This window comes from Glossina fuscipes, unplaced genomic scaffold, assembly GCF_014805625.2.
Source record: "Glossina fuscipes isolate IAEA_lab_2018 unplaced genomic scaffold, Yale_Gfus_2 214, whole genome shotgun sequence".
Taxonomy (NCBI): domain Eukaryota; kingdom Metazoa; phylum Arthropoda; class Insecta; order Diptera; family Glossinidae; genus Glossina; species Glossina fuscipes.
The window spans coordinates 85,502-111,475 of NW_023998557.1; the positions used below are offsets into that span (position 1 = coordinate 85,502).

Sequence of the window (25,974 nt, forward strand, 5' to 3'; positions counted from 1 at the left end):
TTCGTTGCTCTTGAACTGCAACAGGTACACAATATAAAATTCCATACTCTTATTTTGCAAAAATGGAAAAAACCAATCACGTCCCATTATTATATAGTAAAATTAAAGCACAGGTGTATGTAAATCATCAGACATTAAGCATTTCGAAATTAAATTTTTGTCTGGGATAATATAGACACAATTCAATTGGTTTTGTTGGCTTTTATCATTTTAGAAAGACAGCGGAGAAAAGACACAGTTCTTAAAAACGTGTCTGACAGCTACCCTTTAGTTATTGCAAAATAAGAGAGTGCCGTAAAAACTTTGGAAAACTTTTCAAAAGCCGTCCCAGTAAACGTGTACCCATAAATGTATGTACACATATAAAAAAAATAAAAACAACGAATATCATAACCTAAAGAGTGGCTTCCAGTTCGACGTGCAGGCAATACGTGCTTAGAACAACACATACTTTTATCAATTGTCAGGCAAATATAAACGAATATACAACCAAATAAGTCATGGCTGCTAATCATGGCGCTGGTTCGAGGGCTGTTGTCGCAGCTACAGCTGCCGCAGCAGCCGCTGCTGCTGCTGCCGCTAAACGTGTACAAATAGAGAAAGCACATAATTTTATGCGACAATATCGCGATCCCGAATCGCGAGAACTGAAAAAACTGTCAGCAAATCAATTTATGGATGTATGGGCGCATTACGATAAGGACGGTAAGTTTATTCAAGAAAATAATTGTAGGCGTATTGCTATCTGGATCCGATTTATGATTCTTGATCGTAATTTGACTACGTTACTCAACAGTAATTTTACGATTGAAACATTTTTCCTCCGATAATAAGAAAAATACGTACTTTATCTACAGCTGTAAAATCCGTATGTGCTGCTCTTTCTATACAAAATTTGGCCAAGTATATGGTTTTGGTCTTTTTGAGTTTGGTCACATTAAGGTAAACGTGTTTTGTAAGTAAAATTGACTTTGCGAAAATAGCCGTCAACTTGCTCGAGAAGTAACAGATCAAACATGAAAAATAAAGTGAATGACAACAAATCGTAAGAGCCTAAAATTTGTAGTATAATTTTATCCGTGGTAGCAAAAACAAATGATCGCGATATAATATTAGGTTTAATTATTATGATGAAAAAATTGCGTATCCTTTAGGGAGAGAAACTTCATTTTCGATAGCAATCTTTTATTTAAATTTGCTTTAAAAATTAATTTTTTCTATAGGTAATGGATATATCGAAGGCACTGAATTAGATGGTTTCCTGCGTGAATTCGTTGCTAGTGCCAATGTTACAGACGTAAGTCCAGAGGTAAGTTCATAAACATGCTTTAATGTATTTTATTAAAACAAATGCAAAAGTAAGATCTTTTAAAGAAAAGAAGATCTTTTAAAATTAGTTAAAGAAAGTAAAATTGAATGCAATAATGCGATGAAATAAAATAAAAATAATAAAAGAAAAACGTTCATTCTGCCCTAACCGTGAATGAACAAATTCAAACAAAAAAAAACAAAGACTTTCCAAAGAAAATTCATGAAAGTTTGATTAGCAGATTTTTGCCGGTAATGTTTTTGAAATAATTTTGGCGAAAAGCCATTGAGTTAGCGTTAAAGAGCAATTTTCAGAAAGAAAAGGACGTTTGGCTTTTCTTATACTAATAAGCGAAGAATGCTGTCGAAGTAAAAAAAAACTTATGCCTTATTGTTTGTCTTATTTTTTTTAAGAAACATCATTCCATACTATCTGTTTTTTTTATAATATTATGGCTTACTCCCCGAAAACAGTTTTCATTGTGTTATTACATATAAATTCTTAAAGCAGATTTTTATATTTTGTACCACATTAGATTTGTATGTGTATGCGGATATACGTCTCATTGCATTTGTCAAATTATAGGCTTTTTTGAGCATTTATTGTTGAAAGGTAGGGAACTTGTTGAACTCCTTCTCTACTTTTATCATTGTATCCTATAACGCTTGTGTTACAAGAGTATATTAAATCGATGCGGATTGTGTGAAACACCCGGGAGGACTTGAGATAGATCCTTTTTTTATTATAACGTCCGGTTGAGAAAGTGATTCTTAAGATCCTATCTAACTTTGTCTGTCCGTCTGTATATTTGTCGGCCTTGCTCTCTTATGTTCAACGCAGTAGCCGCAATTTTTAAGATAATTTGATAAGTTTTGTGACACCCGTGTATTTTGGCCCAAGAATGAACGATATTAAAAGTGGTTCGGACCGGCTGATTCTATTGTTGTGCCATGGTTAAGATTCAAAAGAATACTAGCAAGTGTTCCGATCTTCACTTTCTGGACGTTCGTTGCTTTTACTAGTGAAACTATATTAGGATTAACAAAAGAGTGGAGTGGGTAACTATAGTAACATAAATGTTTTTGAAGCTCAATCTTTTGAATTCAGTAATATTAGATGCCGCTACCGTGGAGTTGGCTCGCTCATTTTCGCAAAGACTAATATAACTTGTTATATAAGGTTTACTTTTATCTTCATAAATGTCAGTGATGTTCCTTAAAAAGAAGAAGATTCTGACCACTATTTGAATTTTTTCCGCGACGATTTGACGTACATTGTTTTTTGTATGCTGGGAGTGAAATATTAGTATAGTTGACTTTTAAACCCACGGGTGGGTTGAGGCGAAAAGTTCATAGGATAATTTCTTATCCAACATATATACAGGAGTTCATTTGCCGATTGGTATCTTTTATTACATTTCCAATTTAATAGAGAAATTCTATTTATGGCTCAACATATCCTAAGAAATACAAGCAAGTTGATCTTAAAGCACGTATGCAGATTGAAGTTTTCAAGTACAAAAAAAAGAAGATAAGACATTTGTTTCATTCTTTACTTCTGTTGTTGTTACCAACAAAATTTTCTAAGCATATGTGTTTTTAAATTAAGAGAATTAATCTCATTTATAAACCAGACATTAAAATGCGAATTTCCGAATTTGTTAAAGAAGGCATTAGAAGTTTTTTAAAAGTAATGCAAAAAAACTGCTTCTATGTTGTCATACCTTATATATGTGGAACAAGGAACTATTAAGTTTGTGCGATTGTACGCATCATTCAAAAGGACTTGAGATCATAAAAATTGAGAAAGTGATTCTGAGCCGATTTAAGCTTTCCTGATTGTCGGTCCATCCGTCCATTTTGTTTATTATATAAAGCTAAACTACTGCTGGTTACATTATCACACCATACACCGGTACCAAACAAAAAAATTTTCAATCAATCAAAATCGTGCAATTGAATATTTGTACTACTTCCTGTTTCTTTATCAATATGGCGCAAAAGACGAAGCGTTAAAGCAGATATTGTGGACGCCGGTTAGTATGTTGGGCTAAGGCTCGGCTTCAGAAATTACTGACTTCTGCGATTTTTAGAGCAAAGGTTGGCTCTGCCATAGGTGACTTGTTCTATGCTGTAAACAAGATCGGGGGAAATGGCGACGAGAGACTCGGATATTGAGGACTAGATTCGGACAAAAAGGCCTTTTTATAAAAATTCTCTTTTTAAAAGTTGATTAAAAGATAAATACTATTTTATTTTTATTTTTTACACCTTACCGCCTGCCGTGCTAGAGTGTGTTAATCTTGTGATTTAATACTTATGATAATTGATTTCTAAAATGAATATTTAAAAAAAATTCTTTCAAATTGTATTGAAAAATATTTAAAAAAAGTTTTTAATTAGGAATACCTTACAATCGACTCAACAGCTTAACTTTCTTATATATTTGTTTATCTTGTTTCTTTGTTCTGCTTTGACTTGTCTTGTGAAAATAAAAATTTTTTCAAAAAAAACCTTTAAATTAAGAACGAAGAAATTATTTTAAATATTGCTCTGCGTTTACTTAAACACCATTTCTCCGTTTGAGCTATCATAAAAAATAGTAAAATAAGATTTCACTAGCATTTTCATTCAAGGATGACAAGAAGCCTTTTACCAAACATTTGCAAACTATGTGAAAATTTTCGGGTGAATAAAGAATGAACAAAAACAAGTAAGAAAATCATAAACGGTTGTGACCGAATCTTTCGCATCCATCGCCGTTATTTTGAAACAAACTAAAAAATAAAGCAGAAGCTTCCTCTTGACACTCTACTTTATGGAGAACTAACAGATCGATCCGAACATGAAAAATAATGTGAATGACAACAAATCGTAAGAGCCTAAAATTTATAGTATAATTTTATCCGTGGTGGCAAAAACAAATAATCATGATATAATATTAGGTTTAATTATTACGATGAAAAAATTGCGTATACTTTAGGGAAAAAAACTTCATTTCCGATAGCAATCTTTTATTTAAATTTGCTTTAAAAATTAATTTTGTCTATAGGTAATGGATATATCGAAGGCACTGAATTAGATGGTTTAATTATTTTAGAAAAATAACAACTTCCTCGAAAACTTTCGATCACTGTCGATGCTTATTTGTCATTGGGAAAATGAATTCTGAATGGTTGCTGGTGTTTGGAAAGGATGCAAAAGATTACGTAAGCATAAGCGAAAATCGATCAGCGATCTCTAGACGTTTACAGCATAGCGTGAGCGTTGCTGATTTTTTCTATGAGTTTTAGTTGCATAGGCATGTGGGCTTTGCCTTTTTTAAATTCGTTTGCATATCAACCAATTTTGCAAATGGGACAGGGTTCACCATAGGTATTACTATAGGTATTATCCACTTGGGCAGACGGACATACGGACATGTCTAGCTGCATTCCAAATTTGACACTGTTCAAAAGTATGTATACATTGTGCGGTTTTTGCAGCTTGCTTCTAGGCGAGGCTTTCACGAAAAAAATTAAATTTTGTTGCACTATAATATGGGATGAGTGTGGCTAATGTTTTCAAATCTTGTACAGGTATTAGCGTGTTACTGCTTAAAGTCCAATGTGTGCTTGCCAGAAATAATATATATATGCGTATATGTACGGATAGATACAAGCACATATAATATTCTACAGCTTTGCTTTTATTAGAAAAAGAAAAAAAGGAAAAGAATGTAATAAAAAGAAATTGAAATATTTTTTACCTATTTTTAAGTGCTTTTAAAATTTTCTTTGTTAAATGCAGGCAGTCACCGACACAATGTTGGAGGAATTGAAGTCATGTTTTATGGAAGCCTACGATGATAATCAAGATGGTAAAATAGATATCAGGGAGGTAAGTAATAGGTAATAAAAGAAAACCTTAGCAAACGTTAAATTCATTTTCTGACTTTAAAATCAAAAGAAAAATTTGTTCTTTACCTTGCCTGCGTAGTAATACATAATACATTGAAAAGCTTTCGGTTGTTACATACAAAGAAAAGTATATAGTGAATGTTCAATTCTGAGAGATTTTCTCATGTAGAAAATTGAATAGAAGCCTTGACAACTTGAACTTATTCCCAAATTTGCATAAACAAATATTATTGCAGAAGGATGCTCTATGGCTTAAAAATTTTGTTTTATAATTTGCATAATACTAAGCATACTTTTTATATATATATACTTTTGGTTAAACTGTCTGCCTATTGTGTTAAAATTAAAATAAAGAAAATGGAAATCTTTTAAAGATACTGCTTTCGTATTTTATTATGGCTTTGAATATAAGAAATTTTCGGAAAAATAAAAGCCGAAACTCTCCGTCATTATGACAAAATAATTAATGTATTTTCATTTTTATGCTCTTTTGTTCTTCTTCCTATCTTCCTTTGTCTTTTTTTCGTTTTTTTTTTTTAGCTAGCACAATTGCTGCCTATGGAGGAGAATTTCCTGTTATTATTCCGGTTTGATAATCCACTGGAATCCAGTGTAGAATTTATGAAGGTAATAAAAAACGAAATGGAAAACTTTTTTTATACCATACATCATTGAAAGCTGGCGGGTATATACATTTTGTGGAAACATTTGCGACACTCGCACGGAAGTTTAATAGACACATATAAATTGTACATGTTCGTGATCAGTATCAGATTCTAAACCGATTTAAGAATAATCGTCTGTCCGCCCGGCTGTCCGAATGTCTGCATCTCTGGTTAATCTCTGTGGTAAACAATCTTCGCAGCTATAAGTTTGATATAAAAATTGAGAGTTCTTGCACGCAGGTTGGTACTGACTCTGAGCCAAACTGGTGAAAGGATACGACCACAGTGCAATATAATCTGAAACCACCTGTGTTTTCAAAAATAAGAAAATTTCCTTTTTGCTAACCGCTTACAAACCATAACAAATACAACGATAAAAATTTGCATTTATATTCTATTATCTTCCAGTCCTATGAAAAAATGAAAAGAATCGGCCACGTCCACGCAATATTATGGAGTATGAACATTTAATTTTTTTTCTTTCAATCTTTCTTAAAATAACGGTGTTAAGTATAAGAAATTCGATCGCGGCCGAATATAGTTTTCTTTATTGTTTCTTTTTTTTCTTCCTTTTGGTATAATAAGCGGGGATCATATTTTGATGACAAAATTTATAATTTGTTTATGCAGAAAACTCTTCTAGAGCATATAAATTGTTTTGCAGAATATTATTTACACTAATGATAGAGTTTTTTCTTTCTTTCATGTTGCAATTGTCACAGTAAATAAAGTGAAATTTATTGGTAACATTTGTTTTCACTTTTTTTCAGATTTGGCGTGAATATGATACTGATAACTCGGGTTATATAGAAGCCGATGAGCTTAAGAATTTTCTAAGAGACTTATTAAAGGAAGCTAAGAAAATAAACGATGTCTCTGAAGACAAATTAATTGAGTATACAGATACTATGGTAAGTGTTAGCATAAAAATTATAATAAATTTAAAAAGCACATTGTAAATGAAGTTATTAAAAATTATTAACTCTAGCAAAAGTGTAAAAAGTGGATATATTTTTTTTATACAACACTATGCGTATATAAAACACAGAAAGGTGTTCATTATACCTACCTAAGCTACTCTGTCTACGTGTCCCTTTAATGTATTTTCGAGTTCAACATACAGATCGCAATTTCGGCTTAAGAACGAACGCTATTGAAAATGGTTCACTTCGGATCACTTTTTTAATCAATATCCGCTTCTGTTATCATTCCCCACCTAATGGAAAGTTAGTGTTGGGAAAAATGGTGTGGGGTTTTTAACGAACTCTTTTCGAAACTATTATGTTTTCATTTGTTTTAATGGCCTACCCTACCCTACCCTACCACCTATGGTACATGGATATTAAGTCTGTGCGAAAGTCAGGAGTACTTGAGATCGATTCGGAATAACTTTCTAAGTAGATTTAAGCTTATCCGTGTTTCTGTCCGTCTTGTTTTCTTAGAATGCTCTTCAAAATAGTTCCGATCGGAGCACCTTTTCGATCGTTTTCCATACAACGCAGTTTTTTTCACTTCTTTTTTTTTTTGATTTATAATTTATGGTATTAGTAAATGTACAGTAATTGCTTGCTTAGAGTTTTCATAAGAACTAATTTAATGTGGCTTTTATTGCAGAAAGCAAGATATACTAAAAGATAAACAAAGAGATGAACAGTAATAGTTAACATAACAATAAGATAAACTATTCCGTGCAAACGTTTATTACTTTTAACGTATTGTATCGAAATGGCTATTAAGTGCGGTGCATTTCAATTCTCTCGCTTCTTGCAAAACTAGCACGGCTTAAGATATTTTAACCTGATACAAATATGTCATATATATGTGACGGTGCTTATATGTGACGGTTGGCTAATGAGTTATATCAATGGAAAACTAAATTTTCAAGCAGACTATAGCTTAATTTAGCTGAAGTGTAATCCTTTTGGGGATGCAGAAATATTTTATGACAGATTAATAAGGCAGCCATTTGTAGTACCTCCTAGAGCACCGGCAGATATTCTCTGCTTTCATATCTCTATATTTGATTTCTAAACGCTTCCATTAAAATATAAATTCAAATAACGACACGATGAAACACGTCAGTGCTTCCAAACATTTAGTTTAGACTCTAAAGATTTTGTTTTAAATAAAAACAAGAATGCTTTACCGCCAGACGATTTATGACAAAATAGTTTTTATAGATCTCTTTTTTGCGTTTATATACACAATTCCTATTAGTCGTAAAATCTACTCTTAGCTCTATCGAAATCTATTGTTTACATTCTTGAAAAATCATAATCATTTTGATACACTTATGTGAAGTGTCGCCTCGCATTACATTTTTATTTACAAATGCGTGCAACGCCTCTGTTATTGCAAATGTATCAATGGTATGAAGGAATGATTTCAGTTTTATTTACAATTTCTTATTTTGTTAAGAGAAGGTTGTATATGGATTCACTACATTTTGTGTTTCTGCTCTACAATATACTAAAGTGCAATATTTCTATCGCCTTGCTTTATAAAGAAAAACCTTTTTTTACAAGTAAATCCTTGCCAAGCAAGAAGTATCCAAATTTTAGTTTTTCAAAATGTCGATTAGCGGGAATGTGAAGCTTCGTAGTAGAGTTTGATTTTAAATTATTTTCCGGGATTTTTCGGTGATTTAGTTCCAATCTTATCAAGGCACATTTCAACTATATTTTCAACTACTTTTTAACAATTTCATATCGCATTGGATTGGAAAAAATATATGTCCTGCGTATTATATTTTATGTTTATACGTTACTTGAAAGGACATCAATAGTCAAAGCTGTTTTTGCACGTATTTTTCACTTTTTATTTGTGCAATTTATATTGTTTGCGCGATTGGGTATGGAATTTGTTTTGCCAAATTTTTTTTCTATTCTATGTAAATATATGTACAGAAAGAATGGGATAGGAAGATACACGCAAAATGAAAAATTCAAATTTATTAAAACGTTTAGAACGTAAGAACTAATGGAAAAAAATTTGTATTTAAAAATTTATTTAAATTTTTATCATGTTAGATTGATGTCCGCATGGTTGACTAGGTAAAGGAGTAACAACTTAATGGTCGTGGGTTCAAATCACCACTTGTGTCTTAGTGACACCAGCAGATAGTCTTAGTGCTAGTGCTAGTGCTTTAAGAATTTAGTCTTAGAATTTATTTCTCTGGCTAAATTAATAACAATAGTAATAATCATAGATCGACAGGAGAGTTCTATCGTATTTTAAATGAAATATTTTAATTTTGAAGAGGTTTGATGTGTTCCTCAGCAGTCGAGTAATGTTCTTTTGCGATTGGAAAGTGATTAGAAGAGAGTTTTTCACCGACACGGGGCATAAAATATCATATATTACCCAGAAAGTCAATCTTCTTTGAGACTCTAATCTCCATAACGAAATCTGGCGAAGCATCCTTGGCATCCTTCATTCATTCAAAGTTAGCTCTCTTTGACGGTAAAGGATGACGATAAAGGGTTTGAACAAATAAAAGAAGTTAAAGTAATTGTCGATCAATTTTACGGGTACGCGATTTAATCTCTCGAAGGTAAGCAATATAAAGAGGCAGACCGGATTGATAAATTTAAAATCTCATGCTAATTAAAAAGTGGAAATTAAGAATTATTTAAAATAAATACTAATAATTTGATGTGAAAAATTAACAAAACAAATCAATTCGTTAATGGTATTTGTAGAAATTAATTCCGGTTGTGTTAAATTGTGTATAACGTTTCCTGTGCATCGTTCATTTGTAAAAACAATCATGGTTTACAATGCTTATGACTTTGGTTAATGAATGCAATTTTTTTTCATGTTAGTTGTCAAATTTTATTAAGTTTGCCATCATTGTATAAGTTGTCGTCACTGTTATGCACAGGAGAAATATAACACGTTCTGGTTGTTGGGCCGCCGTCCTGTTTTGCATTTAACATTTGAAAGCGATATTAAAGCCATTGTCATTCCCCTCGGCTAATCTTATAAACATGCATTATAAAATTCATTTATTTAAGTCTTGCATTCTGTCCTACACCTTTTGGCTATTCGCGGCCTTGTAGCCTTTATTGTTTCGTAGAAACTAATTGTTATTCAGTCAACAGATCAGTTGAGCGACGTCGGTGCTACAACGTTGCAATGTCTCAGCTTACACTCTCCGGAACTCGGAATTATTTTTTTGTGAAGGAAGGAAACGTTTCGGCGGCTTTTCACAAACTTTCGAGCAACTTATTATCTTGATCTTCTTAGATAACCATTCTTAGGCCTTTCCATACTGAACGAAAACTGTGCTGATTTTTACAAGCAAACATTGCATTATTTCTTGAGACTTAGTGTTACTTGCGTATTCTTTTATACTTCAATTTAAATTATTTTAGCACAATAGAGCTTTACGTGTCTTGATCGCGTAATTATACATAACTTAGCAAAACGTGTAATTGATCCAACTAAAATTCTGCTTGCTAAGCGCAAATGTACTTCTGTCTGCTTGTGAATTGTACTGAAATTAGATCAGTTTTTTGTTTTTGCATCACTTAATCATTTAATCATTATTTCGCTTATATTTGCATTTACCATTCAATTATTGTTCACTAAACACTTCAACAATCTTTCCAAATTTGACTATTGTAGAAATTATACAAAAATTTCTTATCAAAAGCGTAAGTTATGCATCGGCTTCATTTTACGCCCTTATAGTTGTCCTTATAAAAGTATGGGAAATATTCTAATCGTCGTATATTCGTTGCAGCAAAAAAGCTAGTAAAACGCACCATTAGGAATTTATCAAGGAATATTAGGAATGTTAGGAATTTATATTCTATCATAAGAGAGGCATGTGCGAAATTCGAAGATTTTTACTACTTCATCACAATTTTTCGCAAGTGACATATTTTATGCATTTTCTGTGTCCGGAAGAATTTTCATTTCTATGGAATTCTTTTACTGTATAAACTTTCTTGTTTAACTTAATGAGCTGTTTATTATTATTTCATATATTTTAAGCAACGTTTCATGTTAACTGACTGATTTTAAAGCCGCCGACAAATATGTTCCACTTCGTCTGATAGACAACGAATTGAAAATCGTATATATAACAAGTACGTGCGTGAACATGACTTAGATAGAGAATGCTCAGAATTCAACTTCAAGATGATAAAAGTCAATCTATTTTGCTTTACTCTTATTCTTTTTTACTTATTTATCATTAACCCGTTGCACCAGAGAGTCTAAACATCGGAAAAATATGTGACACGTGATAAAATATGTTCTGAACTAATAATCAAAAAAATTTGTGACGTGAATTTTTCGCGATAACTTACATTATGTAAGCCAATAACTAAGTTCTTGTTAATAGTTTAATAAAAATTAAAAGGAACAAACTTGAATATTTTTTGAATTTTTTTCTAATTCTGCTTTAACTTTGTTTTACTATTAATATAAAAACTTTTCCCTTGAAAAAGAAGCAAAAAAATAAAAAAACGCTGTTGTTATGTTTTATGATTATCACTAAGAAAAGTTCTCAAAACTATGCAACAATCAGTTTTAATTAGTTGGCCTGAATGTTTTACAAATGTTTTACAGTAGCTTTTTCTTACTTACTTCTTTTGGAATTATATCATAGCACTTTTTTCATGTCAATTTGAATATAAATATAAAGGCCGTAGAAAGATAATAAATGAATAATGCGTAATTAAAAATACATGTATATCGATAAAATTTTATAAATTGTATTCGTATAATTATTTATAAACAAAATCAGAAAAAAAACAATATTTTTAGAAAATAAAATGCCTTACGATTCTATAAAAAAGTAAAACCAATTTTCAAGATGTTAAAAAATAATTAACATAAAATTAACATATTTTTTGTATTTCAAGTTGCAAGTTTTTGATGCAAACAAAGATGGCCGTCTCCAACTTTCCGAAATGGCGAAGTAAGTGTCTTATTCTTTTAATTTTTAAAGTATCGAAAATATTTCATAATTTATTAGAATTTTCTCATTGAGATTAGTAATATCAACTTAAAGACATTATTCGATCATTTTCTAATAAAACCTTAAAGCGGATAAGTAATTGATTAGTGAAGAGGAAATTGCGAGTTTTGAAATATGTGTGATAGAAACTTGACATGCAATTGTTTTATTTAAAGCAAATACTTTCTCTGTTTCCTAAAACAAATATCATGAAATAGTCTGGCAATCTGCTACTTAGATAAGAAAAGGTTTCATAAACAAAGCCTTGAGATGTACAAATGAAAAAAATTACAAGAGGCACTTGTCTTATTAATTTTTCGCTTTGTTATTTAAAGAGCTGCAGAAAATCTTTGCATAAAGGGCATCACCAACGACAGAACTTAAGCAGTTATTCAACTGTTTCATAAGTTTTAATCGAAATCCGAGGCTAAACTTAACGTTGTTGAAGAAGTACTTTGCGTACTTTACTAATAGCGCCTTTCTTTCCCTCCTTTACTTATACTATGTCGTTTCTTTCTACTTTTTGGAGCCTTAAATCGTTAATGTGTATAGTTTTTTAGTTTTATCTTTTATAATACGATAACGATTAGAAGTTATAGAAACAAGTCAATGCTGATTTTTTTTTTTTTTTTTTTTTTTTTTTAAGAAAAGTGTTTATTTGAGATTTTTAAAAAGCTTGTTTTTGAAAGCATTTTCCTTCGTTAGCCAGAAATATTTGTCTTCTCTCCCACAATTTATCTTTAGACCCTATCTATGTTAGCGCACGACTTTCACGTATCTTCATAAAAACGGACACGAGCGTCAGGTAGATAATAAGTCGTCGATTGTGACAAATGTTAATGTATTGAAAGTAATGATTATAAACATTTGGCTTTCCCGTTGTATTTTTCTATTATTCGGAACTAACCTTATGCCTAAAGTGATGTGTTTTATGCCTGTGACTGAATGATTTTCTTGAAACATCCGTAACATTTAGAAGGAAGCTTGAAAGTTCCAGTAAAGTCTATATTGGCCAGTGACAAATTCGAAATACATCTAAGCGCGATCGTTTATTCGTCTATCAATCTACGCCTTCGCCTTTCTGCGTGATATGTGTTTGAGCGGCTTCGGCTTCAGGAAACATTGCAATAAGTTCTTGGAAGTAGATTGGTATTAAAGGTGGCTCAATTAAAGAGCGCGTACATAGAGCAACGTAACATGAGAAAACCTCCGCTTTCTGGTCTCTTGCCAATAACTCATAAGCTACGATAGATGCACGATGAAAATTCCTCTGTTTTCTATAAAAATAAAAAAATATCAACCACGCGTGCTTAATATTAGGGAGTCCGCAAATTCGATTTTTTTGTCTTGTTTTGTCTTTGTACCCAACATCACTTGAGTATTCATGCAAAGCTAAGAAGGACCTGAGGTGAACCCATTTTTTATTATCCATTCAGAATCACCTTCTGAAACAGTCTAAGCCTAAGTCCTTCATTTTTGTGTTCTATTACATTCGGCAATTCTTGAAATATTTTTCGGAAATTTATTACACTGACATGTTTTGATCCAAGGACGAACGCTTTTGAAAACGGTTCGAATACAAAATCTTCTTCCCATACAACGATTTTTTAAAATAAAGTGTAAAAAGTAACTGCATTAAACGAATGGTGCAGTTTGTTTCAGAGGGTATAAAGTCTTCACTACTCTTTCCCATTATATAAAATGACTACTCAGAAGGGTATAAGATAATCGAACAGATTCATTAAAGTTTAGAATTTTTTACTACTTCCGTCACTGTTTTCCTTTCTTTAATTTTTGTAATTTTTTCTCTTCACAGATTGCTTCCCGTAAAAGAAAATTTCCTTTGCCGCCAAGTATTTAAGGCAAGTATTAGCATGAATATCGACGCTATAAGCGAAAATCTTCGCGTAACTTAGTAGAAAAAAACTATACGTTTTAGTGGTGAAGAAAAAAAAAAAGTTGCATTTGTTTTGCATAATCTCGTAACATTTTCTTTATTGAGCACAAATTAATTTAAAGATATATAATTTTTTCATGAAGCTCTTAGTTTGGTTTTAAATTCTTTCAACATAACGTAATTTTTCTTTATTGTATTTGTTTGCAAGTTGTTTCACGCATAATTAAGTCGAATCATTTGTACAGGGTGTGACACGAAAAGCTTATGGGAAGTGAAAACATTATTTAGGCGCACGGTATATAGAAAGTCTTAATTACAGAAAAGTGTTTTATTTTTAATTGTTTACGACCTTTTTACAATCTTAGTTTTTTATATCCATCAAAGAAAAGAGAGAGGTCCATAAAGTATATATATATATATATATATGTTTCGTTCATACATCTGCTCCATGTTTTTGGGGCTATCAAGCGAGAAGAAAACTATCGGCATAGCAGATGGTACTCTAAAACGGGGCAGCAAAGCTTTCTTGATCGTCGTGAATCATTGAGACAATCTCAGCAAGCAAGAGCACGTATAAGAACTTCTAGTGCAGTCAGATTTGGAATCACGTTGGTTCCATCAATGAATCCATATTTTTATTAATTTATCTTTAACATAATCCTTGAAACAGAACGGCGAGTAATATGCCAACGGAAATTATCCTTTATTTCGAGTTTACAGGCAATCAGTGAAAGCAAAATCAATCTTTATCTCTGTCTCTCTTTCTTTCTCTCTCTCTCTCTCTCTCTCTCTCTCTCTTTATTCCCCTATCTCCCCCCTCTCTTCCCTTTTTTCTCTGTAGATGCTCAGTAACAAACTTGAAATTTCCATATCTCGTAATTTACTTAATTTAATTTCAATTTCTCAAGAAATGACAATAAATATCAAATTTGCCTTTAAATTGAACTGAGATTTAAATTTAAGCTTAATTTAGTTTCGATGGATTTTTTCCATAAACGAAAGGCAAAAAAGCGTATGGAAATAAAATTGTGCCAAAAACAAAAATTTTAATAAATAATAATATTTATACTTAATACTTTGTTTTTTTTATTTTTTAACAGAAATTCGTTTATAATTTGTTTTTTTAAAGGAAAGTTTCGTTGTTTTAACACAATAACATGTTCTATGTCAATAAAAGCGTAAATGTTTATATATATTATACATACATTTATGTTGTTTACCTACCGCTTAAGCTTATATTTCAATGCCTGTACTTCTCACTATACGTTTGAATGTGTAAGCACGTGTTTGCATATTAGGTCTTTGCTATTTATATAGTTATTGTGTGGTTGCAGTTTGTGTTGTATATGAATGTATTTGAATGGCGATGACGTTGTGAACGCAGCTATTTATTAAAATATATTCCACAGACGTCGTCGTTAGAAAAAGAGCTAAGGCAAAGTTCAAGGATTTACTGTTTTCAACATTCAAAAGCAACATAAAAAAGAAAAAAGAAAATATGTATAGTTACATACACATTTTCCGTTGTTTGTTCAAGGTCTTACGCTCATGCGTAGGAGTTAGCTTTTCTATGTATTCATGTCCTTCACCAAAGGATAAGTATTATGGTCGTTCCTTTTGTAGAACACAAAAATACTAATCATAAACCTCGTTCGTAGTGTATTTATATTTTTCGATGGCATGAGAATCAGCTTAACTGTGTTCATCTAAGTGCTATCTCATAAAGATTTTAAAAATGAAATCTCATTCATGCATTTTTACTAGAAACTCGTTGATAACTCGTTGGACTTTGTCCAGAAAATAAACCTAATAATGGAAAAGCTAATACCAGCATTCTTCCCAGGATCAAAGTATGTTAGAGTACAAAGTCTTACGCGAATATCTTAAAAATTGCTGCCCTTAGGTTAATTTAAATATTTTTAACAAAAATTTGCAATACTATCCGGAATCTAGAATAATAAGATAGTAGATCCACACAAAAATTTTGCGCGCATAGCAAGCAGTAGGGGTTTCAAATTTGAATAGATATACCATTAGATATTAAATACTTTTAAAGCAACTTACATTCGCGTAGGCTGCTGAGGGAGACCATTAAATGTCCTATGCCCAACATCCCTTTTTCACCTTTCACCGTACGAGGGCTTGCCTTTTATGAGAATCGTTGTAGCGGAGCGGGTCCAATTCATGAGCGGACGCAGTTCAAGCTTAGCAAAGTAAATTTTTTTCAAAGAAATTATAAATTTTTGTTGAATGCTAAGAATGCCTTTTCCCCATATAAAGGCATAATTTTAATGAAAACTTTTATACAAAAAGAAAATTGAAACGTATGCTTACGCTGTCCAGATTTGGTGCACTTAGTTTTTGTTATTATTATTTATTATATATTATTTTATTATTCTGATATAGACTAATTTTTATTAGGACAGTTTGAGAATTCGATATTTTGCCCTTTTGGTTTTATATTCATGAGAGCCCTTATCCTGAGATGGATTTAAAAGATAGAACTGCGCTATCTAAACTTGCTACTGGAAACTTTCCCAGATCCATTTCTCTAATGAAACATTAAAAACTTTAATTTGCGCCAACGTGAGAGCTCTTACATGAGAATGGTTAAGAAAGTAGTACCATCTGATTCAAAATTTCCACACTTGATTACTATGTCCAAGTACTATTTTCAAACCATTTTGGCTGAAAATATCTCAAACGTTTTTTCACATAATGAGATTTACAACGAAGTTTTATATGAGAAAAAGTTATGAAAATGTTCCGATCCGATCCTTGTCAGAAAATGATTCTGATTAATATAATGATATTTAATTGCATCCCCAGTCCTTCTGAGTCCAAGTCCTAATGTGCACTTACCACCGATAGCGTAGGATGTAAAAAAAACGAGGCAATAAAAAAATTATTTCCTCTCATTTGTGATTTTTGCTATCACATACACAAAAAAGAGCTTGTGTGTCTCTAAACGTGCGCGCAGATGGTTTTCCCTTACGTTTACGAGTTGTTTGCATTTGTACAGTGACCCATTTCTGTAGCGCTAGATATTTTGGATTTATCGTTCTTTTCGTAACAGCAACAAAAAAAAATTCTTTCCGGCAGGATACAAGAATTAGATAAAGTTTATTGAGTGTGGACTAACCAAGGCTAGGATTACGTTAAAACTTTTGAAGGATATGTTTACACATTTACGTCAACTTCAGGAATGTTTTGAGACTGAATGTGTTCTTACTTCGTTTTGAATTCTCAAGTGAACAAGTTTTGCTTGTAGCGAGTTGGTGATGAATGCTTGCTATAAATTTTAAACCATACTGGACGTCTAGCGGTCGCTTTCGAATTTGATCCACATCGCTCGATCAAGAGCATTTGCCGGAAAAAAGAGAGGAAAGAATTACAGTTTCATTATTTATAATATGGGATGCTGCTGTTTTTTTCTAAAATATGCGTTTATAAGTAACAAACGAAAAACATGGGAGGCAAAAGTGTTCGAAGTATTTGTTATATAGGCGTATGTGGCGTATTTTTCAAATTCCCACGCAAGTTTGTAGCCGATACTCTTATTTTTAGGAAAGGACGAATGTTAATCAGAGATTCCACACGGCAGCGCAGACGAACGGATGGATAGATGAACGGACGCACATGCTTACGTGCATTCCGAATTTGAAACTGGTGAAGAATTTATATTGTACATGCGGTTTTTGAAGAGTGGCTCTGTTTGTTATAAAGTTTTTGAAAAAAATGTAATAATGGCAGTACTGCGATTTCTTCCAGTTTTATAGAAATATTAGCATCACCCTTATAACATACATTCATATTTTTATAGAATTGTCTTCTGTAATTTGTGAGTAGTGAGCAAAAGAACCAATTTTTTAACAGAGGCTTACTCCTGTAGCCGTGCCCTTCGACTGATTTCGCCCGTTTTCAATGCCAACCTGCGTGCTAGAACTTCTAGTGTTTCTGCCAAATTTGAAGTGGACAGGTTCATCTTTGCGGTCAGGACAATGTTTACAACAGACATTGCACAGGCGGGCAGAGGGACATGCTTAAAATTAAAGAATAAACATACTTTGCATTGTCTCTGAACCTTCCTTCTGGCCTTTTCAAATGTTCTCACAAAATGAATGCACCCCTTATCTTTCGCCGATGTGTACGATTAAAAGGATCTCGGTGTTTTCAGTTACAATGTATAGTTTTATTTATTTGGCGGGATTTAACACGAATTACCGCATTATTAGCTTGATTCTGCCTATTCGTCTACTCTTCTCCATATGTCGATACGCTTAGATTTTTGTCCACTTTTAAAATTATTTTGGTCTGAAATATTCGCCCCACTTTTCAACTTTTCACCGATTTAATCTATCTCACTCTATCACTTCACTAAATAATAAATAAAAAAAAATTATTATAGATGTTTAAAATATTAAAAAAATCAATTTTTATTATTACATGCCACGGCAAAAAACTGAATAGTTTTCCCCATGAACGGGATTTTTTTCGTCATCATTTCATATAAGTTTATTTACTTATTTTTTTTTTTTTTAAGCGTTGAGAAGAGCGCGAAATTTTAAAACAAATTTTTTTAAATCTAGTTTTTGGCACAATTTTATCGAATGCATGTAAGTCAATGAATTACATCCCTGTATGAATGATATCTCAGCTCAGAACTATCAAAAACAATTATTTCTACGGCTTAGCGAAACGAAATGAACCTTTGTTTAATTTGCTCCCATGTGTTTGCCATGTAAGTTTTTTATTTTGTTAATTTCTTTTCCGACATTTAATCTTAATCGAACACCTCTAACGCGAAACTATTCTTCTAAAAATAAATACACATGTATACTATATCTGTTTTTCTCTTTTCCTCCCTAAAACCGTAATATTTTTTTCATGTATTTTCCGCATAACTTCCGATACTCTTTCACTCTTTCTCACAACAATCATTGTCTCGCCAATTAGAAAACAACTGTTTTATTTTTCATTAAATGTAAAACTATTTTATTTCTTTGAAAACTTTAAAGTAAAAGCTTTATACCTTCACAATCACCAGAAAAATAATAAAACAATTTTAATAAATTGAATAAACTACAAACAATAAGGTGAAATGAAAACTAGTAAAAAAAACAAAATTCATTAAATATTGATTTGAAGTATTTAAAAAAGAAAGCGGAAAATTTATGGTCATATCCTAGAAAAAACCTTCAAGAGAAGCGTTTTGAGATGTTGTTCATTTTTATTCTACCACAAATCGATAACACAGAAATTAAGTTCAACTAACTCAAGTTGCTTTCACTAGTAAAGGGACCCTTAACTGAACAATTATTTTCAAATCCAAACGAACTCTGTAAGAAATTACGTTTTTTATTTCTTAATTTATTATGTTTTTATTCATCATTATCAAGGACGGTTCGTCATCTTTCCTAATCGTTCTCAATTCCCCCTCCACATGACTCAAGGCGTCTCCTGGGTAAGATAGGTCAAGGGGTTGATTTTGTAGCGTGACTTCCAGAAAGGTACTGTTTAAAAAGCTTTGTGTTAGCTTTGCTAAAGCACCCACTTTTCATTTTCCTTATCTCTGCATCTTCTCAGGTTCATTTATTTATTAAAGCCACTCACCTTATTGTTAATTATAGAAGTTTATGTTGGCGCGCTTTAGTCAAAAAATCATGCTATAGGTTTTCGTAATTGCGAAGTTGAATTTTTTCTAAACGGCTTTTATAAACTGAACCAAGAATGCATAACATCATCACTTAATAAAATCTTAGGATAGGTAGCCATTTTTCCGCCTCAACGTTTCGGGCTTACTTTTTATGACCATTTCTATGACAAATATACATAAATAAGCCGAAAATACAAGTTTGTAAGATACTAAAACCAATACAAAGCTTTTCTTGGTCAGTGTCGATAAGAAGGCATCCGCAATAAAAACCAAGTCTGCGATAAAAGATAATACAATCTATAAATTACAATTTAAACATTCTTTACAAAAAGTTTGGAGTAAAAACAAATAAAGTTAACTTAAAGGAATAGGCATACATCGGTCAATAATATAACTTTATCCGTAAACATGGTCTCATTCAAAAGTTATAGTATCAGTGCGATGCTGCTGTAAGCGCTTTTTTTAAACAGCTAGTTTTTTATAAACCGATTTCCCGAGACTCTCGAAAAATATTGTAGCTCGCACAATGACATCATTAATCATTTCATCAAGACTTATTGTCTTGAATATATCTTTGAAATTTGAATGATGATATACGTCGGGGGCTAGATAAGCAGAATACATTGAATGCGAGAGAAATTGAAATTTTAAAAGCGATTTGGCAATGTAATGATTTTGAGAATTATCTTAATTAAAGAGCCTTTTTTCTATCTTATTCAAGGTCACTTCTTTGGTGATTTTTTTCTTGCAAGCCAATCAAAAGTCATATAATAATCGCTATTCATTATTCTCTCTCTTTTAAGATAGTCGATAAGGAAAATTCCAAGTGCGCTTCATACACAATAAACCTGTCCACACATTGGTAATTTTTTTATTGCTTTGCACGACTCCCATCGAGTCCTTTTACCTTAATGAACTGTTGATTCGTGTGTGTGTATAAACCTTAAATGACTCTGCAAAATTGCTTGCTCTTTTTTTCAATTTTCAAGCAGAATACACCGTCTTTTGATGTTTTTATAATGCCAGCTGTCGGTAGCAAGTTCACTTTTCGATTGCAGACAATGAATTCAACAAATTTTGAAGTTTTCGGATGTAACCGTCTTTTCCGAGCTCCCTTCTTTCGGTGTCATCGGTACACATATGACTTCATTCGAAATTAGCAAATCTCCGACAAATTATTTTCAACAGAGAAAAGTTTCCATAACAATTTTCAAGCCTAATGCTAAGTTTGAAAGATAGTTTTTTGCCCATCGAAAAGCAACGTTTAAAGGTCTTTTCCATTGACATGAAAATAACAGGAGCGGCGCCAATTAAAATTTTTGTAACTCGTAGACAAACAAGCACAATAACGTTAAATTATGAAAGGCATAGTACGGTTTATTCTAGAGATGACAGCTATTTGTCAGGTTCGGAATGCGGATCGTTGTGTTAATTTAACAAATAATCGTTGTGGACAAGAGAAGATAATGCGAAACATAATAAAATACAAAAATTATATTCGATTTGAACTGAATCTTGCAAACTCGATAACCATACAAATATTTAGTTGGACGATAAATCAAAGCTGCATTGAAAGAACTGTGTCTAAAATGTATAACCAATTGATTTTTTAAATACACTCATTATTCCAACACTATCTCGTCGCTTTCAAAGCAATCCACAAATACGAATATTTTAACAATTTGGCCCGGGGGATGGAGTTCTTAGTGCGCCACATCGCATAATCGAAGAAATTAATTAACGTCAGCTTAATTTTTGAACGGTTTCGGTCCTAACTCACCTTTTACACGATATTAAATCGACTGATCGGTTTTTTCCGGGTGGTATTTCTGATACTCTGTATAACCCGGCAAATTTAACATAAATAATGGTCTTGGTCTTTTTGATTACAGTATTCATCCCCTGAGTGATACGTCGCACTAAGAAAAAACAAAATTTTTTTTCCATTTATGAGAGTGACAAACAAAATTTTTAAGTCACAATTGTCACTACAATAAGGGGACAGTGGACATCACTAAATATTGTAACAACTTTAGGAGGTATAAGCTGATAAACTTACTTTTAATAAAAATAATAATAAAATTAAGAATTTATACATAATTAAATTATAAAAAAATAAATTATTAATTAAAAGTATCTTTTGCACTCATTATTATCATGCAAATTAATTTTCCAAATAAGCAACATAATAAGATATAAGTTATAATTTTTTTAAATTAATTTATTTAAAAAAGAATTTATTCTGTTTTTTTTTTTACTTAATTTCCCTCTAAATTTAAATACAAAAATTAAAAACTTGTTTGCACTAAAGTTTCTACTTAAATGTTCACATTTCAAAATTAAAATTCAGTTATTTGTACACATTTAATAATGATAAACAAAAAGTACTAATAATAATAAAAAAACAATCGTACAACAATTACTATACAACGACAATAACATCAATTATTATGACTACAACTACCACCATCACAATTACCAACTAACTCATCCACTTTACATGATTAAATAGGAAGGTATTGAAGTAAGTACAAATACTAAAACAAGTTAACAAACAGTAACTACAACATTCGTATTTGTTTGCATAACATTGGCAAAAAAAAAAAAAAAAAAAACATGTAAAAATTTTTTCAATGTTTTTCGGTTTTAAATATTTTTCGTACTTAAAGTTGTTAATAATGTTTTTTAAAGTAAAACTAAAGTTCTTTATATAATATTTGTTATCCTTCTTTTTTCTTTGGATTGACACTGAACATATACTATAATATACAAAATCACGAAAGAAAAAACTTTAAAATTTAATAAGCCTTTAAAGCTTGGAAAAAGCTTGCCTCTATGACTTTATATTCGTATGCTATTTTTGTTTTCTTCTTTCATGTGTTTTTCGAAAAACTTTTCTATAGAGAGTTAATGTGCATGAAGTTTTCTGTTCTTCTCTATATACATTAAAAAGTTTTAGTGAATATATTGCTATTTTGTTTTTTTTTTCATTTAATTTGAAGCTCGCCACCTAAGACTAATAAGAGAATATTAACTTTGTCTTTCAGTTTATAGTCGTATCAAAAAGTATAAATTGCAGTATTTTTCTTCTCCTTCCCCATCAAAAAAAAATCAAACTTCAGAATGCTCTCGAGATTATTGTTATAGGACGATAAGTTGGTCCAATCGTGTCTTCCGCTTTTATCAGCCTTTACAAGAGAAAAGGATACCGCTGCTAAATTATTTCTACCTTTTATTAATAGATTCTCAAGTAATTTAGTTATGTCTGCCTGTTCAGTCATTGTTGATATTTCCTTGAAAAAAAAATTTCATGAAGTTCTAAGTTGCTTTAGCAATATCCATCCGCATATCCAGTGGTGGAGTTCTAAAAAAAAAAGATATTTATATATTAATTATATATAAATACAAAGAAATTTGTGCTACCGTTCGTCCGTCAATTCATTATATTTTAAAAAGGAATCCCCTCCGCACGTCCAGTGATCAAATTCTAAAAGGAAAAATGTATTAGAAACTTGTATATCCGTTCTATATATCTAAATGGTTTTAGCAATAAACGTTCGGACTGTGTTTCTTAACTGAAAAGTTTTTCAGAAGTTAGTATGCCTGATCATCTGTCCGTCCATTCTTTCCATTCGAACATGAAGTATACATCGAATGCTCTATTTGAATTTTATAGTTTCGACGGGTCTTTGAGTTGATTTAAGAATGTTTCTAAGAAGAATTGTGCAATAGAACTTTCATAATTTATGGCTTACATTAGTCATCAATCTAAGATAAATGATATGTTATGCCTAATAACACGTTCCATATAAATTTGAAAATGAGCACCATTTGTACTTTCATGTATGTTTGTTGGTTTAAGGTGGTGGGTAACCAAGACTCGTCACAAAGGCGAGCGTGGCTTTTGTTTTTGCATTTTTCTTTCAGCAAAATGGTTGAAAATGTGTAGTTAATATTAACGCGATCAAAATGAATTTACTTAGAATTCATAGTAAGCTAATAAATCGACATTGGCCTTAATTCAAAGAAAACTCCATGTAAATTAAATTAAATAAAATATTAAAAAGGAACGAAAATTGAAAATGATGCTGCACTTCAATGAGTGGAAAATTTCCCTAACTTAACCTGATACGAAACACTTCTAAACGGATTGAATGCCTTGAGTTTGAAAATAAAAAAAGGGGCTAAAAATATTTTCTTTAATGAGAATTTGACTCCTCTAAAGCTTAGAAATGAAACTTAAATTGCTCTTTATCAACATGCTATATATTTCTTCAGCAAAGGTTAGAAATAATTTATAAGCAGATTACCTAAGCAAACCTAAGGAAATTGTGCACTATGATGAGAGCTAAATTGATCGTTGCGCTGTGCTACAGCATGGTTTCAATTCTACTATATAATCATGGGAGAATGCAAAAGATTCACTAACTTACCTAACTGTTTTATAAACCCTGATAATCCAAAATTTTGTGCTGATGAAGGGCACATAAAAAATTTCCTATTAAAAACCCCTTACTAAAGTTCGTTGCCAATAAGAACAATATTGCGCATTGTTCATCTTGTTGATGCGTTCGTTTTGTCTGTAGACTTACTCAAACCATGTCATGATGTTATACACTTCTTATAGGAATTTTTCGGCTTCTTTTAAACCTGCAACTGTTCCAAGCTACGCCCGAAAAGCCATACCATCCATCCATAATCATAAATAACTAAATCTGTAATTGCTTTGCCAAAATCTATAGATTAAGGGGTATTACCTTATTTTCCTTTCCTCTTTTTTCAATATTTCCATTTTCTCTTATCATGCGTTAAATATTTGAAAACGACAATCAAAAGATTTTATCCTCAAAGGTATGTTTTTTGTATTTCTCGAAAAGTTCACTTTTCGGGCGAAGCCAATGCATAGAGTCTTAAAAACTCATCATGTTTTTTGATCTGACCGTATTTTTATATTTTTTTCGTTTGATTTACTTGGAGTTTCGTAGTAACACTCTCCAGTGGAACGATTAAAATTTATTTGATTTGTTGACTTTAAACAATTTTTGCTAAAGTTTTTCAAAAAAAAATGTTCTGTATCTCACAAAATATTGAAATACGTATTTCACTAACATCTAAAGTTTTATTTTGGCTAGAAACTGGAGTAAGAGTCTTCCTCAGAAGAAGAATCGGTTTTTTTCGAATGTCGTTTTTAAAAAACAATTTCAAAAATCTTTTTAAGCACCTCAACTAATATACAAATGCCTAAAAATGACCCGTTCGATTACATCGATTCATCATAGATGAACAAATTTGAGAAAATAACGCCTTATTCGAGTTGACAAGGCTGCATTACTTCTTAAGCGAAGTTGATTTAGACTTAAAAATGGGTTCTTGTCATTTCGAATAGTTACTGACCCACTTAACTGCTACTTTGTGAAAGATCTTGAACCAGGCACATTAAACTTCAAGTGTGAGTAAAAAGTTTGAAAATTGAAAGAAGCGATAATCGATTAGTTTATGACATCTCACGCCGTAAAACATTATATTGGTAGCTTATAGGATTTCTTAAGGTCTTTTCCTTGTTTTTTTTTTTTTTGAACTTCAAAGAGATTTAAATCGATATGTTGATCCAAATTTTTCCGTAAAATATTGTATGAAAGCGTTTACTGTTAGGTGCGGTATTTATTAAGACTCATTTTAAATGTAGAAAAAAACAAGCTTGCTCGTTAAGGCCGGACAAAGCCGATTATTGAATAATCTATACCAGTTCGCTTAAAACAATTTACTATTTATTTTCATGATGAATCCGTGATGCGTGTTAAAAACGTGAGCGTTCATAGTTAAAATTTAACAAAACGAATTCGCTTAGTTTCATCTATTTTCGCGATAACATACTAATAATTAAAGTTCTTTGCTGACTTTTTACAAGAATGCAATGGAATGGAATGCAATGTAAAAAGTAGACTCACGTGGCCCAAATCTAGGACGGTTAATCGGCACATCAAATTAAATTCAATTTTTTAATCATAATTTTTTTAGTTTTCGAAGAGGTGCTTATAAGGAAAGGGGTTAAAAAATTCACCCATCAGACCCAAATTTTTCACATCAACTTTGCGTGACAAGAGGCTACTAATCAGCGGTCTTTGTTGAGAAATTTCGGAAGTTTTTTTCATAGAACAACTAGTACAAATTAAAGTATCAAATGTGTCTTAGACCGAAACTCGCCAGTGTGCGTCAGGGAATTGCGAAAAAATATCCAAAAAAGTGCGTTGTGGAGGTTGAACATAAAACTATATAGATAGATACCAGCGAAACTGGCGGACATATAAACAGGCTAACGAGGCGACGGACAGACGCACAAGCATAAAGGCGGGGAGACGGATTGATCGATAGACAGAGAGACAGACGAAGGGACATAAAGACGGCCAGCCAGACAGACTATATATCTGCATAATAAACAACGAGCCCCTCTTAGAAGCTTTCAGATATTACAAACAAGCCCATAAACTTCATACGCCCTTTGTCGCAAAAGGTGTGGGATGACGAATGAATACGTTCCGTTAAAGAATGTTTGAGCAAACTTTCTTAGATCCGTTGGA

At 31.7% G+C, this 25,974-nt stretch overlaps 1 protein-coding gene across 3 annotated transcripts in view; it reads left to right on the plus strand.

The window, feature by feature from the left end:
- Positions 1–214: 214 nt before the first annotated feature.
- LOC119642111 (calbindin-32) overlaps positions 215–25,974 on the plus strand; it is a 33,312-nt gene continuing 7,552 nt past the window's right edge. Inside the window, exons 1-9 of one of the 3 annotated variants that reach the window (XM_038041093.1) lie at positions 215–350; positions 413–705; positions 1,224–1,309; positions 5,098–5,187; positions 5,748–5,834; positions 6,643–6,783; positions 11,749–11,804; positions 13,660–13,705; positions 21,909–21,920. In XM_038041093.1, the coding sequence (XP_037897021.1) occupies positions 501–705; positions 1,224–1,309; positions 5,098–5,187; positions 5,748–5,834; positions 6,643–6,783; positions 11,749–11,804; positions 13,660–13,705; positions 21,909–21,920 (723 nt within the window). In that variant the 5' untranslated portion in view covers positions 215–350; positions 413–500. Of the gene's footprint in view, positions 706–1,223; positions 1,310–5,097; positions 5,188–5,747; positions 5,835–6,642; positions 6,784–11,748; positions 11,805–13,659; positions 13,706–21,908; positions 21,921–25,974 lie in introns of all 3 variants that reach the window. The other 2 variants (XM_038041092.1, XM_038041094.1) reach the window with 2 other exon arrangements.